This window comes from Centruroides sculpturatus, unplaced genomic scaffold (genome assembly GCF_000671375.1).
Source record: "Centruroides sculpturatus isolate CEXI.00-Female unplaced genomic scaffold, Cexi_2.0 scaffold1710, whole genome shotgun sequence".
NCBI classification, from domain to species: Eukaryota; Metazoa; Arthropoda; class Arachnida; order Scorpiones; family Buthidae; genus Centruroides; species Centruroides sculpturatus.
This window is the reverse complement of record NW_019385889.1, coordinates 7,343-25,993: the sequence shown is the minus strand read 5'-3', so window position 1 is coordinate 25,993 and position 18,651 is coordinate 7,343. Positions and strand designations below refer to the sequence as shown.

The following is an 18,651-nucleotide window of genomic DNA, read 5'->3' as shown; positions in this document are numbered from 1 at the left end:
TGAATTGTTTAAAAACAGGTAATACTATTTTGAAGTCTGTGCAAGATTCCAAAGATATATAGAAACAAAAGATCAATTAATACAAAAATATTAATAATTTATGCTAAAGTTTAAGCAACTTTTGCTTGTCATCTGGCTAATTGAGAATGTTCACCCCCAAAAGAAAGAAGTTCCTGGGTGATAATTGTTTTTTTAACACTTCTTTTTAAAAGAGGAAGGAAACAAAAATATCATTGGAGTTAGGAAAAATAGAGACCTTCTCGTATTGGCTGAGGGATCCACTATAAACAGGAGAGTCTTTACCAGTTTATTGTTATGTAGTCACAGTCCAAAGAGTTTAAATCAGTCAGTTAATTATAGGTCAGACAGAGTAGACAAGTTAGTCATCAGATCTAGAATTGGTCATTGATCCTGAGTGTGTCTGTTCAGGAAAGGAGTAAATTATAAAAATTCATATAAAGTCATTACAGAGTTCTCTAGCATTACGAAAAGGAAGGAATAAGGCAAGAAATCAATATATACTTTAACAGATCTGTGTGGATCACATTAATTTCTTATGTAAAATAGCAGCATTATATTTGTCCGTAAGAAAAATATCTGTAGTTATGTTTCCTACTTACTATAGTTGTGGCCAGAAAAATTATTAAACTACAAATAAATATAGAAAATAAAGAAGCATTAATTTTCTTTATGCATAATTTATTAATATAGGGGAGACAATTTTTGGTGTACAACATTTTTTCTGTAAATACCTTCATAGTTAGGTATTCATTTCTGCATGGAAATTAAGTCAATGACATTTAATTGAATGTAACTTTTGTTTCTTTTTCACTTATCTGTAAAAGTTCTTAAGTGCCATTTTATTCAAAAGAAATGAAAAGAAAAGTTCTTCTGACTAAAATTTAATTTACAATAATCTTTCTGTTAATAATATAAAATTTAAAAGTAATCAGAATAAATAAAAAAATGTTGATTCAAGAATTTATTTTTGGAAGTGCTTTTATACTGGATTAGAGTAAGTTGGAATGGCAGGAAGGAGTGCCATCATAAATGTCAATAATAAAATTGGGCATATTTTAGCTTCTAATTATTTTAAATGAAAATAAATAGTAAAATAAATGCAATTGCACTAATCTAAATTAAACAAGCTTCAAAATGATGTGTAAAATGTAAATGTAATTCTTAAGCAAGTACCTTAAGGAATTGGAAATAATTTTGCCTTAGAGTATTCTGTATACATAGATAATTTGGCAGTGATAAATTAATTGGATTCATATACTCAGTATGACATTGTCACTTTCCTAGATCCACAGGGCATTAATCTCTTATCAGTGCATCACAGTTTAGTCAAGGGTTTCATAGGCTGGGGTGTTCACCATATGTGGGTGTTTCCATAGGCTGACCATGTTGATCTTGCCAACAAATACACATGGTGAAACCTCAATCTACATATGAAACAAAGATGTCATCTATAATACTTATTTTATGTGAATAAAGTAATTTAGTTCTGAATTAATGAGTTTAATTCACACACCTCTGAANAACCCATTTTTATTCTCAAAATTACGATTTTTGCCATTTCATAATGATTAAAAATGTAAAATTTTTTTCTTAAAATGAAATACCGTACCAGATAGACCCACATTTTAAACTTCGAATGATTGAATAATGTTTTTAAGACCTTGCAAAGAGTCTGATCTCGGTCTACACCAGACTCGAATGCGCCAATTACGTGTTCCGTCCAAACCGTGCTAATGTGGCCAACGACAGATTGGTCCTAATGTCCGAAAATTTAAATATACTCGAGCGAAAAGAACCAGAAAACGAGCCGAAGAAAGATAAATTATAATAATGTGTACCCAATCGAGAATACTACAACGTTCCACACGAGGAAGACACGCTGCCTCTAAATCAAGAGATCGAGGAATCACTGGATTTTTTTTAACTTCGATTTTCATCAAAACGTTTTCTCTCTTTGCTTTATAAAAATTCGCTTATTCACACAAACAGTATTATAAAAATCTTCGAGGAACACATTGCAACGTCCTTTGTCAGATCAAAATACAACAAATTTGCATAATTTAGAGCACGAATGACTTTCCTCCCTTTTGTATGAAGTGTCGTAAAATAACTTCATTACGGGAGAACGTAGACTTAACCTTATTAATTCAGTTTGTTCTTTATAAACGAAAACAATATTTCAAGTATAATAATATTTTTCTTAACAACTCGCCAATAATCACGAGGAAATCGACTCATTTGCATGTAAACCCAAACGTCTTCGACTTAAACGTCTGCAAACCGGCGAATGTAGTGAGAAGGAATCAAATTTCCACTGTCTTCCTGTTTATTTCTTCAAAATTTACATTAGTGTAATTTCTTAGAAAGGAAAATGCCGAGTATACAAGGCCAGGAAGTATTCAATTCAGACGAAGTGACTATATTCAACGACAATGGAGAATCGATGGTGGTGTCGCGAACCTCCTTGATAAAGAAGAGCGGATTACTAAAATATTCCGTAGCGGTGTGTTCGAACGAAAGAAAGTTCATTGTGAAGTTACCTGTGACACTGAAAATGCTACAACAATTTGCCAGGTTTGTACAAATGTATTCCGCGAAAGTTACAGTAGACCCCCTATAACACTGTTGATTATTCCATTTTATATGAATTCCATGTTGTACGAGTCACTTAGATTTTACAAATACGTGAACCGTTCACAGCCCGGCACACGTATTTGTAAAATCTAAGTGACTCGTACAACATGGAATTCATATAAAATGGAATAATCAACAGTGTTATAGGGGGGTCGACTGTATTGAAGATTGAAGACTATCTCAAAAAGACATTTAGTTATTATCTTAAATTAATAATCTGATCTTAAGTTTTGCTAACTTCTAATTCATTCACTCTATATATGACATACATACATTATTTGTTTAACATATTTATGATTTCATTAAATGGCTTAGTCAAAACATACTCTAATTAGTCTAACATTACAGTAAACCTCCACAAATGCACACTTTGCATAACTTAAAAAATTTTTTTTCAAAAAATTAAACAGTAACTTAAAATTTCTTGACAATAGAAAAATTATAATTAACAACTGTTTTTGATATCCAAAGTCTTTGAAATACCGTGCATACACTGTAGTAGATACATTACTAAAGATTGTATATTATTGTCATGAAGTTTTTAAGCTCATTTTCTTGTAATAATGAATTTAGTAGTAAAACCTACTAAAGCTCAGTAAACTTTTGTATATCCTAATAAATTACTATACTGTATATCCGCCTTCTCATTTTCTCCATCACCAGAGAAAACATCCCACTAACTTGGACAACCTTCGGGTTGAAAGGTTGTCCAAGTTACTGTATTATTTGTGATTTTCAAATAATTTGTGGATGCTATTCTGAGTTCAGTGAAATAAATATTTGTCTTAGTACTAAAGACATTATTATTACACCAGCAAGCATCTTTGTTACTTAACCATATTGCATCAATGTTCTCTTTGTGAAAGATCTTCAATAAAAAAAAATTTTTTGAGATTAATAGATGTATCTGAATAATCTATGAAATACAAAACATTTCAGTATTTTCTTATGACTTCACTGTTATATTTGAGGTGTCTTACTATTGATTTCATTGTCAAAACTTTAGAAAGTTTGATCATTAATTAGTATTACAGTGAAGACAAATGATGTATATTTAGTATATTTAAGAGAGCACAAGAGCATGAAATAAATAGTAAAATTATAATAAACAAACACATAGCTGATTAAATATTTGCCTGGCTACATCTCTAATTCTTCACATCTAGTGTATTATTTATTCCCACATTCTTGTTTCTTACATATTTCTTTACATCTGGTTTATTTAATATAAGGCACAATAATCAGTTTTCTAATAGTCAAAACTTTGAACTGTTCAATTAAATATGACAAAAAATTGCCATTCAATTAAAACTGAAATGATTTCAATTATTTGAAAAACTATTCCAGGGAAGAATTTAATTTTATAAATCTATTTTTCAGTGGAAAGATTATTGAAATCAAAATGCCTTTAAATATCAGATTTCACTTGCAATTCTCAGCCATACTGATTCTTACAGATTTCTCCCTATGCTCAAGAGCAGAGACAGAAAAATTTCGTTAAAGATGCTTCTGCGGAAGAAAGTATTTTCTTATGCTGTGTGTTCTGGATCCATTACTAATGGAATCTGTGGGAATAAGGCATTAAGTTCACTAATTTCTAATTCACTCTTTCACTCCCTTCATCTGTAACATAATCTTATTTATTTATGATGCTTACTTTAATATGTAATGTTTCCAATTTGAGATCTTACTCATGATATTTATTCAATATTTTAAGCAAGTAAATAAAATTAACATATAATTTCTTTATACCAATATGTTAAACAGAAGTGAAACATTTAAGTTAATTTTGTGTTACTTACAGGCGACGAAAAATAAAACCCTCTCATTCCTGTCGCTAGGCATATTAATACATATAACAATTTTTCTTTAGTAACTCTACATGCTTTTAATAAAGATGGAGATTTCAAGCGACCAAATTCTGCTTTTATGGAAAGAATCTGAAAAAAAAAATTAAATACAAAATTTACTGTAATATTACAATCTTCAAGTACTAAAATTAACACTTCTAAACATATATATAATCTTACTTTAATTGTAAAAATATACTATTACTATAAAAACAAATGTTTTATATGTCTAATCTCAATACATTTATGATAATTGGCTTAGGGGACAAACTATATGATATTTTTAAAGAATAAGGATAAAAAAAAACAAGCAATTTTAACAAATTAAATGATAATAAATTAAAACAGTATAGTGTCACTGTGTCACATTAGTAAAAAAGATCATCTTTTGACACATCTCAGAAAAGATGAATTGGTTTGCTAGATCCAAACATTCAATATAAAGTCTCATCATATTGTGATAGTGATTCATGTCTTGTTTATAATTATAATGAAATCTAGTTCGGCAAGTATAAATAACAGGACCAACTAGACTGAGTAATTTGCAAATTCAATAAATAGTACGCATTTTTTTCCTTCTCTTCTTAAAACACAAGTTTCAATCTATATTTAGGAAAATTCATTATTTTCAAATGAATTATTGAAACTGCATAAATTGTCAAAAATGTATCGTCTTTATTTCGGACATAAGTTTTAGTTGTTTAATTGTTAGTTTTAAAGTCTAAATTGTAATTTGGTGATAACAATGTCATTTACAATGCAAAATTATATTGTACAGTACATTTAGTAATTCAGAGACTGAAGAACTTGCCATTTAATATTTACGGGAACAATTCATTTGCAAGTAGTCATTGCTTTTTTTTTTTTACGAAGATGGCACTAATTAAGAGGGCATTATATCAAGATTTTACTGTATTTATCAACATATTAAAGTATCTAATTTAGCATATAAAATCTCCAGCTATCATTTATGCTCATATAATATATAACCAGGGTAGCAAGCTCCTTGATAGTCCAAGCCATTTTTCAAAATTGAAATTTTTCGCAAGCCGCAATTAAATATGTATTAAAAAGGTATGCAAAAATTCCAGATTACAAATTATATCCGTAGCAAGAGTGATGCAAATTGTTTCCTCCAGAGCACAATATCAACTGTCCGTTGCAATGACAGTTTACAAATTCAAAGTCGGTCTGGAGTCGGTCAATAACGGACGATTACGCCACTATTTATGTTCGTTCGCGCAGTTTTCGATGAGTCATATCATTCTTAACTTGGACGGAAATGAAATTTGTTACAACGTTGCACTTAGTCTTTCATATTTGTTGTTAGTAATTTAAAAGACATTTTGAAACACATACGGAACGATAAAAATTTTTAAAAATATAATAACACAAAAATGAAAAGGGAACTCGGGTACATTTATTGAGAGCCACAAATAATCCTTCAAAGAGCCGCATGTGGCTCGAGAGCCGCAGGTTGGCCACCCGATATATAAAAATGTTTTATAATAAATTCATCTTATATGTTTTATCATATATATGTTGATTTTAAATACAACCACAAATATTCCTGTCATAATTATTCTACAGAGATGATATAATATTTAGTCAATATGTAGAAAAATTTAGCAGTTAACAGCATATACAAAACGCATTAAAAAAAACAATTACTTTTAACGTATGTTCACTTCAAAGAATAATTAAAATTAAATAGCTTCTGCTTACAAAAAAAAAAATGTTGAGAAATTAAAAAGTTTATTCACGGAGTTTTCAATGTCTGTTACATATGTTCAAAGCGGCAATTAACAGATATTAGCTGTGTCAACAGTATTGCAATGTAAAATCTGAACTTACTGTATGTAATACTTTTATCATCAATTCAAAAACTTACCAATTGAATAAAAGACACTCCACATATAATATAAAAAATGGAAGAAAATGCAATATAATAACTAAAATTTGGATCGGTGCAAGTACCGCCGCTATATTTTACCTGCAATAGAAGAAAACATTACTTCTATAAACAATATTTTATTACATAATTAATCTAATATGTAATAATTATTAACAAGAAACATTTATTAAAAAATATAACAAGATTTTAAAAAATAGATCTCCAGACACCAGTTAGAATAAAGCTATCTCATGTTCTAACTTGCAATTAGACTTTTCCAAATGGAAAAATTATTTTAAATATACTAAAACTATAAATAAAGATAGTCTAAACACATTTTATATCTTAAAAATATCCTTAAATAGTAAAATATTTGTTTAGAATTATCCCATTACTCGTAGATTTTTTAATAATTTATTTTTAATTTTAAGGGACATAATTTTAATGAATGTTTACAAATTTAGTTAATTCATTCGATAACAGAGCCTTAAAGATCAATTAAATTGATAAATATGAAATATATTTAGTAAATTAACAGATTCTCTAATTATTACAATATTTAGAATTTCAATTTACTATTAAATAATAATGTTAATGAAGTTTTCTGTATTACGATGAAAAAAAAAGTCTCACATGGCACTTAAGCAAATACCTTATAGAAAAAAAAAAAGCTTGGTAAATTGAAGCCAAGAGTCAAACTAAAACAATGGATTCTAAAATTAAATCAATGAAAAAAAGTTTAAATAAATTAATATTTTTTATGCTAATTCTAAACATTTGGAAATTAATTTTAACTAAAACATGTTAAAAAAGTAATTTAGATGATAATTTTAGACATTCATTAATGGCATAAAACTGCCAAAATACCCCATGTAAGGCATAAATTCAAAATGTATAACGATTAAATCCTACTGAATAAACAGAATTAAAACTATATTTGAGACTTTTTTTATGTTAAGATTTATGAATGTGTATTGTAATAAATCAATTTTTTTTCCTTTTTTTTTCTAAATACATTACATTACACATTAAATTTTTTTAAAATCCAGCAACAAGTTGAGAAACATTCCTGGCTAGACTTAAAACTGCACAGTGCACTGTGTTATGAATTTCATTAACAAACTTTTTATATTATTAATTATTGTAAAAATAGCAAAAAACTTAATTTTGAGGGTAGAGGAGAGTTTTATAAAAAGTTGCAAATGCTAGTAATGAGTAAAATCTTTGTTAAGTCTGACCCCACTTGAGATATAACACAGACGCCCCTCTATCTCCCGACCTTTCACCACCAAAATTTAATAGTATCAATTACCTTTAATTAAATTTAATAGTATCAAAATTTACACAAAGATCTCCATGCAAAATTTCGGAAAATTTCTGTAACATCCAACAAGAACATTCATTCTAATTAAACTTACGTAATAATTAAAAAATATATTATTAGTCATCATTTGATTACTTTTTTATCATTTTAACATTCAGATTATCATCAATGTGAATGCATCTGTAGCATACAGAATATTGTTTTTTAAACTATAGCTGTCAGTTATTAATGAAGTTTCTAAATATAAAAGAAAAACAATTTTCTGTCATAAGGATATTCAATACATATAAAATAAAGGTCATTTAATAGCAAATGTTTAATAATAATAAATTTAGAGTAAAAATACTGCTTGGAAGGATTACGTAGACAAAATTATTGTCATAAAAATAACTTTAAATGCATTTGAGGAAAAAAATATTAAATATTGTGAAAGCAGTATTATTATTATATTTTTAAAAATTCATTGATCTGAAACATTTCTCAATAGTATTTATCAGAAAAATGACAACAATGTAAAAAAACAAGCTATTGTTATTTTGGATAAGGTAATGACAAAATGAGGGCAATCTGCCAAGGGAAAGCACCTCTCTGGAGAACATTCTATGAAAAACTGGTCCTATTTATATGTGTTGACACGTGAAAAAACTCCATGCGGTTAGCCCATTGGTCGGGCACAAACCCGGGACAAACTACTAGGGCTCACTCAGAGATTCTATCCACTCAGCCAATGGCAAGTGCAAAAGTGTTTTTAATGTTTTAATCTATTACTAAATATATTTAAGTATTTCATAGCTTACTGTCAAGACCAGTTTCACTCATGTTTAAAGATGGTTAAAATCAAAATGAACTATCTACAGTTATACAAGATGATTATGAAATCCTTGTGCAATTTTTAAATTTAATGACTTTGAATGTAAACACGATAGAAATAAACTGTAAACTATATATTGCTTAATTGTTAAAGTTTTGACGTAACAGTGTCGTCACTCAATTTTAATTTATCTTATGGTTTTCTTTAATTTTGTCAAAAAATGTGATAGTGAAAGAAAAAGGTAACAGTCTATTATGGCTTATGGAACGAGTTTGTAACATTTATGAGATGCAATATAACCGAGAATTAAGCTTTTATGTACTGTTTACAATGTATTTCCATCATGTATATATCCAAAGTTATTAAGACTGCACCAGAACTTTACAAATCATCTTATACTTCATATAATTTACTACACTGATTTAACATATATTTTTCATATTTCTGAAGTTAAAATTGATGTGTCTTAAATTTAAAGTATATTTTTCCAATCTTCAGAAGTCTATGTCCCTGTTTATTTTGTATATATTGTAAACAAGGTCAGATTTTTGGATTGATTATTTTAACTATCTTTGAATGAAATACTACAATACAGGATAAATTCCAGTAATTCTGAATGTGGAGTAAAGAAAAGCAATTACCTAATACATCCACCATGTTGGTTGATTAAAAAAAGTCTCCATAAGTGGGAGTGTAACAGTAATGTGACAGTTTGCTTTAGGAAGAAGAATTTAGGGTCAATATAAATGCACAAAAACTAACCTCCTTTAGTCATCTCACGAGAAAGGAAAAAATAAAATCAGGATTGTGGGAAATAATTGAGCTTGAGTAGTTAGTATGATTGTGTACTGCAGGATAAAACCGAGCAATCGTTTGGCCTTAATCAAAAATTGAGTTAACAGATATTTATATTTGTACCTTTAATCTGAACAAATGAATAGGATGATGCTGATTAAACTTATTATAATAATAATAAGCATCAACTTATAATGTCATCAATATACAATAAGGCTAAAACTTAGTAAGGTCATATACTTTGTGATCCTTGATAATTTTGATAAAGAAATTTGATAATTAAATAAGCATGTTTATACCATCATCATACCATGTTTATGTCAATAAAAATCAATATCTTTACATCTATAAAAAAAATACTTTGAGGAAAATAAAAAGTATTTTTTGATAAATTGTTATTAACAGATTTAATTTTAGCTTTAAATTATCAATCATAACATATTTCTGATATAAAATAATCAAAAATTTCTTTCGGACTAAATTAAAACAGCTCGTACCTGGAAAATTTATTGTTATTACTTTATACATATTAATAAATTAAAAATTTAAGAAATTACCTCGCAAAAACAAGTCCCATTATAACAATCACCGTGCCCAGAACAATTATCTAAGCAAGAAACATTAAAATTTGCCATTATGGAACCCAGTGATGAAACCATTTGCAGATGATGAATCCCTGATGATACAGAAATGTCATCACAATCTTTCATTGTAGATTGCCACTTAAAACAATGATGTAATAAATATCACAGAAAACCTGTAAAATATACAAAAGCATTTTTAGCAGTTAATTAAAAATATTCTTTTTAAAAAGAACGAAAAACATAATTAACATTTTAATTAAATATTGATTAGTTTCAATTACATGTATAAATTGTATAATAAACCAATTTCAACAAATATTTATGTAATAGCTTTAAGATGTAAAAAAGGTAATAAAATACTAAATATATATAATATCTTGATTACACTAATTACATTTCAATTAACACTTTTAAAATTTATATGCACAAATACTGTAGTTTGTATAGATAAATTTATACATGTACAAATGTGTACATGTATAAACAACCATCCCTCATTGAATGTACTAGTTTCTAATCACCAAAGTTAAGCAGTGTGGGGCTTGGTTAGTATTCTTACAAGACAATGATAAGGACCTGGTGCCATTTAACCTTATCCAGAAAGCTCTAGTAGGTCCCAAATCCCAATAATAGAGAGAAAATTTATGGCAGGAAGGGCATCTGTCTATAAAATACTTAATTCCCAGTCTCTTGTATAGGAAACAGGCAAAGCAACTTCATATAAAAATGAGATAAGCAGTGAGAAGAAATGATTATAATTAAAATAACCCTATTCAATGCTGTCTAGAGAGATTTAGCAGTCCAATTGCAACTAGATCTGATATGGTGACATTTCAGAGCTTGTGAAAGATTCATTTGAATTGCTCTGTAGTGTGCAAACATAAAAAAAAAGCAGCTTCTTTTACATAAGCAAGTTCTGGGCATAAAAGCAACCGCAACTGTTGAATGTCAATTCTTATTGGCTAGGATGGCCATCATCTTGCTGGAACATGCACTTCTTGTGAAGCTGCTCTCGACTGGGTTGAATTTCCTGACATTTATTTTCGTTGAATTGAGTGATCATTTTCCTGAGAGCTTGTGGAGTCATGGTTCTTGATGTAACTTCTAACAATGGCAAAATTCCTAAAGTGCAGCCACAGCAATGTTGTTTTGTAAAACAACATTGCTGTGGCTGCACTTTAGGAATTTTGCCATTGTTAGAAGTTACATCAAGAACCATGACTCCACAAGCTCTCAGGAAAATGATCACTCAATTCAACGAAAATAAATGTCAGGAAATTCAACCCAGTCGAGAGCACAAACATATCGCTTCACATGTCATTGAAGATGTTACTACAACTGTTGTTGAAAAGACAATGAAAAATGTTGCAGGCTCCAGTACTGCAAATGTAATGTTATGGCAGTTAGGTGTATTTTTCGACACGGTGAGGAAGGTATTGAAAAAGTTGGTATATTGTTATACATATAAGGTCAGCAACAACCAGTAGTTGCTTGCTACCAACAGGGAAACCTGACTGACCTTTGCATTAATCTTCATGGCCAGAACAGAAGGGCCATGAAAGATCCTGTAAAATGATAAGGTAATTTTTATCAGAGTGAAACAGTAAACATCCATAATTGTCACATTTGGGCTAAGAAAATCACGTTTTCCAACAAATTCTACACTTATCTAAAGTTACTCCAGCGTGAATTCACAGCTTCATTTACCATTCTTCCTTGATCATTTTTTGAAGAAAATAGACTCACAGAGTATGTCGCAAACCCAATGTGACAGCTCAGAGATACCAAGAGATGCTCAATAGTTCAAAATCAAAATGTTTTGTTATACACAAAGTGCAATAATGACAATACCTTGAACCAATAACTTTCATGCGAGATAATAGGTCTTTGCATATCAAACACCATATACAGCATATTCTATGCCATTTCACCAGTAACAGAGTGATTAGTCACATCTACCTCCTGGCCATCTCATTCTCCAGATCTTAACCTGTGTGATTTTTGGTTGTGAAAACACTTAAAATGTGTCATCCCAGAGGATCAGATAGATCAGCCAATGAACACATCTTCAGGTTTTAGACCTTCAGAATGGAGAACAACACTGAGCAGAATCACCTGCATTGCTAAGGTCTCTGTGTAGCACAAGTGTCTTGTATAAATAAAATTAAATGTTTGTTGTTTGTAGTACCAAAAGTGCCATAGTGGGGAATTTTGGGTACCAATTTTTTAATTAATGGACTTTTGTCTTCCACATACCCTGAAATGTCACCATACCAGATTTGGCTGCATTTGGACTGTTAAATCTCTCTCTAGATAACACTGAATAGTAGTAGTTTAATTACTATCACCTGGTATACACTGTACTGTACAGAACATGTGTATATGATACAAATTTTAATAAATGTTTATTAAACAAGCTACTTATTTGTAAAACTCATAATTATTAAAGTTGGTTTATTAATTACATTAACTAACACAATTTTTCTAACAATTTAACCTTACTTACTATTAAAATTTTTAAAATGTAAATCAATTACCACATGGAATTGAAAACTGCTGCACAATTCCTTTTTATAAAAATATGGAACAATGAGTAGTAAGGAATACTAAAGAAACAATTAGCGACAAGTAACAAGATGAGACTTTAATGAGGCAAGGTCCTCTGTTTTGTGTGGGTATGTTCAGGTTAATTTGGTCACAGTTGTCACAAGTCAAAATGCACGAAAACAAATAGCTTACGGATAAATATTATGATAGCGATAATACATTTTATATTTTAAACTGTCACTACTAAAAGTGGTATATGTTCAGCTCATGTTGAAATATTTTGAATGCTTAATTTTGATATAACAACACAAACATATTGAACAAATTTTAGTGAATGGTGTTAACTGAACAATCTCAAATCATGTAAATCAAATCTCAACATGTTCATGCTGCTAGACACACAACTTGAGACTAAGCATTCTGCAACATCCCCAGTATTGAGTCAAGCAGATCATCTTTTTCTACTTACTAATCTGATAAAAAAATAACATTAATTTAAGCTAGTAGCATTAATGCTACCAGCTTAAATTACCTTTATTGCTTTAATTATTGACCAAACCAAGAAAAAGGGAATAAGATCTTGAAATATCTCATTCAAAACCAAAGCTCTTAAAAAATAGTTTACATAAAATAAAACATTTAAAAAAATTAAAAAGATTTAATAATTACTCATGTCGCATATTACAGTTTGTCAGCAGTTTTGATACTTTTTATATATCAGGATTGTTTGCACAATTCAAAATTATTATTCAATTGTAAGATTTAGATTTTCGCATCTAGATTTCCTAAGCTAGTAGGTCGTCACATATCAAACACCATATACAGCAGATTATAAGACATTTCACCAGTAATAGAACTAACTTTGTAATGCAATATTTTAAATATTTTAATTACCGATATTTGCAAAATAATCGTAAAAGTTAAACTGTCGTAAAAATATTTCTTTATTTCCCTTATGTAACATCTTAACTTACTAACAATTGCTTGAAATGATCATGTTTCTTAAAAGTTTTTGAAATAATTCTGTTACAAAAAATTGAAAATTGTAAACTTTCAATCTACAAAATTATTTTTGTTTTACTTCTGCCATTTTAATATTTGTCATTATTGTTTTATTATCAAATAAAATATATAAAGTCATTGAAAAATCAATTTTTTGCAACTCAAAAATAAAACTGAATAGTGTATATTTTCCTATTTCTATTTTAACACAAATTTTTTTAATTTATATATATATATATAAATGCAAATTTTCAATCACACTTGAAAGAAAAAACACTAGATGGCTTCTATCATCTAACACAGTGGTTCTCGACCTTCCCAAGGCAGTGGAAAACCATTCGTATATGTTTTATTACACGAAACATTAGTATCAATACATCAATATATTCAAAACTTGATAAGCAATTCCACATATGCTATTCTCAAGAAACAATGAAGCAATGTACTAATACACTTTAATGTATTGAATAAAATAGAAACATGGAATTGTCTATGAATGCGGTAATATGTTGTAGATTAGAATAAATTTTCAAACTTTAAAATCTTTTTTGTGCAACACTTGAGGCAGGTTTACAGAAAACTGATTAAGAACCTCTGATCTAAAACTACTAAACTTCAAACAGAAATACTTTATTTTTGGACTATTAAATGTAGTCAAAATACAAATATTCAATAAATCACAATCTTCAGATGTAGTGCAAAAAAAAAAAAAATTCAACCAGTAATCTTTATTTTATTATGCCCGAAGGTAGCAAATTAGCTAAAAATGTTAATACAACAGAATCTTGTTTGAATATTTTTATCAATCATTTGTTATAATCGGAATCGGTTTGTCCAAAAATATCAATTAAAATATATTAATAAAAGNAAATGATGTAAATATATTAGAAATGCAGTTTCGGTTATTAAAAATTAAAACACAAACTTAAATAATTTATATTTTCGTTTTACTTATATCAAACTAGGACATCGCGCGATTTGGCGTATCGCGATAGAATTGAAGTGGAGCCGGAAGGAAAGAAGCGATCCCTGCACCCAAGGGCGGATCTACATAGGGACTAATAGGGTTTAAGCCCTGGGACCCCAAGTGTCAAGGGAACACAAAAATTGAATTATTATCATAAATACTTTTTCATAAATCATAATGATAACATATTAAAATAATTTTAACATGTCTTTTTAATGCCAGATTCAATAAAACCAAAATTTCTGACAGTTGTAGTCTTATTTATTTTACCCAGCTTAATGTTATCGTCGTCAGTTTAGGTAAGTCTCAAAGTAATTACAATAAGCAGATTTTATTAGTTATTATAATCAGTGGCACATTATAGCAGTATGGAACCCAGGCAAATTTGAATTAGGGGGCTCCACATACAGTATTGACTTCAGATGTTTTTCTTTGGGGAAATTTTCTGTATAAAAGATTGTTCTGGGGCCTCCTATTGGTGGGGACCCGAGACAATTGCTCTTTTTGCCCATAGGATAACACGCCACTATTTATAATGATTAATTAATTGATACAAGACATAAGCACATTAATGCTATGTGGCTGGCTACTATTAGGTCCAGTAATGGTAGTTCCAACCTGCAATTATTTGTGTGCACGAGGAGATCCCTTTCCTCATCCTCCTGCCAGTCACTACTCATACAAACTACTTATGTATCCTGTCTACAGCAAATTATGAACCTGGATTACTAAAGTTTTAATTCAGTTAGCTTACTATATGACTATCCAGCTAACAGTTATAATAATTTCTTTATAAATTGTAAGAATATTGTTTTATTTATTAAAATTCTTTAGTAAATAACAAAATAATTCTATACTATGAATAAAATGATCAAATTCTATTTATCTTCAGAATAAAATTTAATTATTATTATTATTATTATTTTACTTTTATGAAAACGTTATTTGATATGCACGAAAACAGTTTCTAAAACTTTAATTAATTTAGAACTTTAACTTATAGTAGTAAATATTTTTTTTTTTATATAAAATAATGTTAACTTTCTATAAACTTTTATCAGATTTGACATTAATTTGTAGACAATAAAAAATTTCCATATATGCTTTCTAATTTTGATATTTCAAAGATTAAGATATCAAGAAATTATTTATGATAACTTAAAATAATATCTGTTATTTAATCTATATTTATACAATCTACAGTTGACAAGTTATAACAATCTATCACCTATATATAAAATTGTTCAGATATAAATAAAGTTTAGTTTTACAATCAAGGTAAATTTGCTTATGTCCTTATTTCCAAACCAGAATGCAAAAGAAGTGAGATAGGGCCCATGCTAGCCACAAATACAGGGTCTCGCCCCTGTCCTACTCACAAAAATATAATAAAATAAACAAAAATATCATCTGTTACCACTTATTTTGTATCAATATTTTTATAAAAGACTAAATTTTGGAGGCTTCTCGACGTCTAAAACTCGGCCAAATTATCCAGCCGACCCCGTCTATGTCTGGATTTATTCCAAACTGTTATTTCCACAAAAAAAAAAAAAAAAAAAAAAAATTAAAAATTAATGTATAAAACAATACACAGTTAACACTTATATAATGAATGAGTAGCTTTATTTATATACGAGGAAAATATTTTAAAAATTTATTGCCGAGCTTTGTTTATTTATCAATAGACCGAAGAAAAAGGAAAAAGAAAGTATATTTCCTACGGCATATTTATTTACCAGGAAAAAGGAAACCGAAATTTAGAGTAACACAGTTTAAATATTAAAAACAAAAATGTAATTGAGTACATTTATAATCAGAATATTTTAAATTTATTTACTCTTAAACATATCTAAAGAGTATCTAGACCTGTATTGATTAAATTAATCTCATTTTATATATATTAGTTAATTAACAAACTACTTACAACTAAAAATCCAGTTAAATATTTATTCAATATTCCTTCTTCCTAAAGTTTTGCCTAAGAACAGTGCAACAATCCTGGGTAAAACCAGCAATAGAGAAATTACCTACAAAAATTACTACATTAATATATTGAAAACGTTTCGTAGAAACAAAATAATCGTTCCATTACGCGAAATTAAAGGCATGCATGATTCAATGCAAAAGATAATTACGAGAATAGAAGGAAGCCATCCGTTCCAGCAGACACGTTGGTATCGAATGACGTCACCTGCGAGTGCAAGTGTACTTACAACAGGACGAAACGTCACACTAGACAAAGCAAAAAGGAAAATAGAAAAACAAAAATTCTTTAAACGTTACTACTTAGACGTAGCCGATAAACAAAATAATTTGCGCTTAAAAACTATGCTTAAATGCGCATAAAGAAGCGGGCCAACTTTTTTTAAAAAAAGGCTAAAATTAGCATTTAAATGGGCAAAAATATGCTAAAAATTCGTTCGTGCACTATGAGAAACGACTTATAAATCTATATACGAAGTGAGGAAACATTACTTAGAATTTTACGTATATTTTAACGAGTAATGCAATTTAATAATTAGACATACAAACAAGGTCATTTGTATCAATTATACAAGAGACGAACAAAATTTCCGTGACGTTTTTCATTCGAATTTCTGGTTTAGTCGCTACCAAAACCGAGAGGGTCGGTTACTGTGACGACACAGCAGGAGTGAACGAACTCTCGGCGTGCACTTTAAGAAAGGAAAAAAAAAAAAAACGCTAAAACTTCATATTTAATAATACACGTAATTAAAGAACGAATAATCCTAGTAATCCGAATGCTTATCAAGTAGTTATTATTATTATTATTATTTTAACAGTGTCGAGAGAAGACAATGCCAACGTTGTCGCTAAGCACACCGAACTACTGTATTTTATTTTAGTCAGAGCTTAAGTGATGTCTTGCAACATCTACGCTTACATAAGCCATAACCATCAATGGAAATTCCGTGAAACATCGATTAATCTCTCTCCAATATTAATTACTCGTGTTTAATTTATAAATAAGCACCAAGTTAAACCAATGAAAGCGACTTTTTAGATACGTAGCGAGTAAAGTGGCGTAATGATAGACATCTAGAACGGTGCCGGACACGATACATTTCGAGATTCTTTCGTAACTTACACGTAAAATTCCGAATTATACTTAATTTAGAACGATATTTCTCAACCTCTTCCGCTTATCGACCCTTCGAAAAAAACGTTTCGTGACCTATTAGTTGAGAAAACGGATTGAACGGTTAGGAGTGGTGGTGATTTTTTTCCGTGATTTTCTATAAATTATTACACTTTAGAACGACTTTATAATACTTAAATAATGAAATTTTAGTAGAAGTCCTTGGAAAAACCGAGAAGAAAAAGTGCAACAACCAAGGTCAATTTTAACAATCCGATAAAATGTAATCGTACTAACCTGGTACGTGATAAGATTTCGCAGGTTAGTTCAACATTCCAGAAATTTATATAAGTAGATAACATCTAGAAGTATCGAGTGTTGTTTAATTAAAATCTAACAACAATCGTGAACTATGGAATAAACTTTGAAACGTCTCACCGGGCGAGGAAGGTGGGGAGGGAGGGTGATATTGAATAAAGTCTAAAGATCTTTGTGGCACAAGAATGTGGAAACTGAACTTGAAAATTATCAAAACATCATTAAAACAACCCTAATCGATATACAATTTATAAGTTGCAGCACTTATATATATATATTTAGATTGTTTTATGAGCTAGACTCTGGAACCTCCAAAAAAAGTTCGACCTTGAAACATTCAAAAGGGTTGAACCAAATTAGTACAACGGATTTTTTCTTATAAAATTTCCGTCAAATTTGCTTTAAAAAAATTACTAATATTTCGCTTAAATTATTCAAAGATATAAAAGTGATAGCGAACAAAGTATCAGCAAACTTAGTGAAATTATAATTAAATGTTTTCTAATAATTTTTCCGCCTTCATTATCTTTGAAAACATGCCAAATTAAACATGATTTAATTTGTTTTAAAATGATGACTACGAAATAATCTAACCGTAGAAAATTATAGGAAAAATTAATTATGTATGAGTAAAGTTTCGTAAAAGTTTACAAAACAGAAGAATAATGTAATGTTTACCGAAATTTTAACAAGAATGTTCTACATCTTTGTATGTTATTTGTAGAATTTTGTGTGTCCTACTTTCATCTATTTTATTTTTTTTTTATTGTTATTATTTTAAATAAAATTTTAAACATTTCT

General features: G+C 29.0%; 1 protein-coding gene across 4 annotated transcripts in view; it reads right to left on the bottom strand.

The window, feature by feature from the left end:
• The window catches only part of LOC111612421, a 34,448-nt gene extending 16,096 nt beyond the window's left edge, over positions 1 to 18,352 (bottom strand). The window contains exons 1-5 of one of the 4 annotated variants that reach the window (XR_002754602.1): positions 16,568 to 16,957; positions 16,357 to 16,459; positions 9,887 to 10,086; positions 6,397 to 6,498; positions 4,458 to 4,595 (exon numbers count right to left, since the gene is read on the bottom strand). Coding sequence is in view for 3 of the 4 variants with exons in the window: in XM_023353628.1 (XP_023209396.1) it covers positions 4,458 to 4,595; positions 6,397 to 6,498; positions 9,887 to 10,039 (393 nt within the window). In the remaining variant the exon portion in view is untranslated. Of the gene's footprint in view, positions 1 to 4,457; positions 4,596 to 6,396; positions 6,499 to 9,886; positions 10,087 to 16,356; positions 16,536 to 16,567; positions 16,958 to 17,829 lie in introns of those variants that run through there. The other 3 variants (XM_023353628.1, XM_023353630.1, XM_023353629.1) reach the window with 3 other exon arrangements.
• Positions 18,353 to 18,651: the final 299 nt, after the last annotated feature.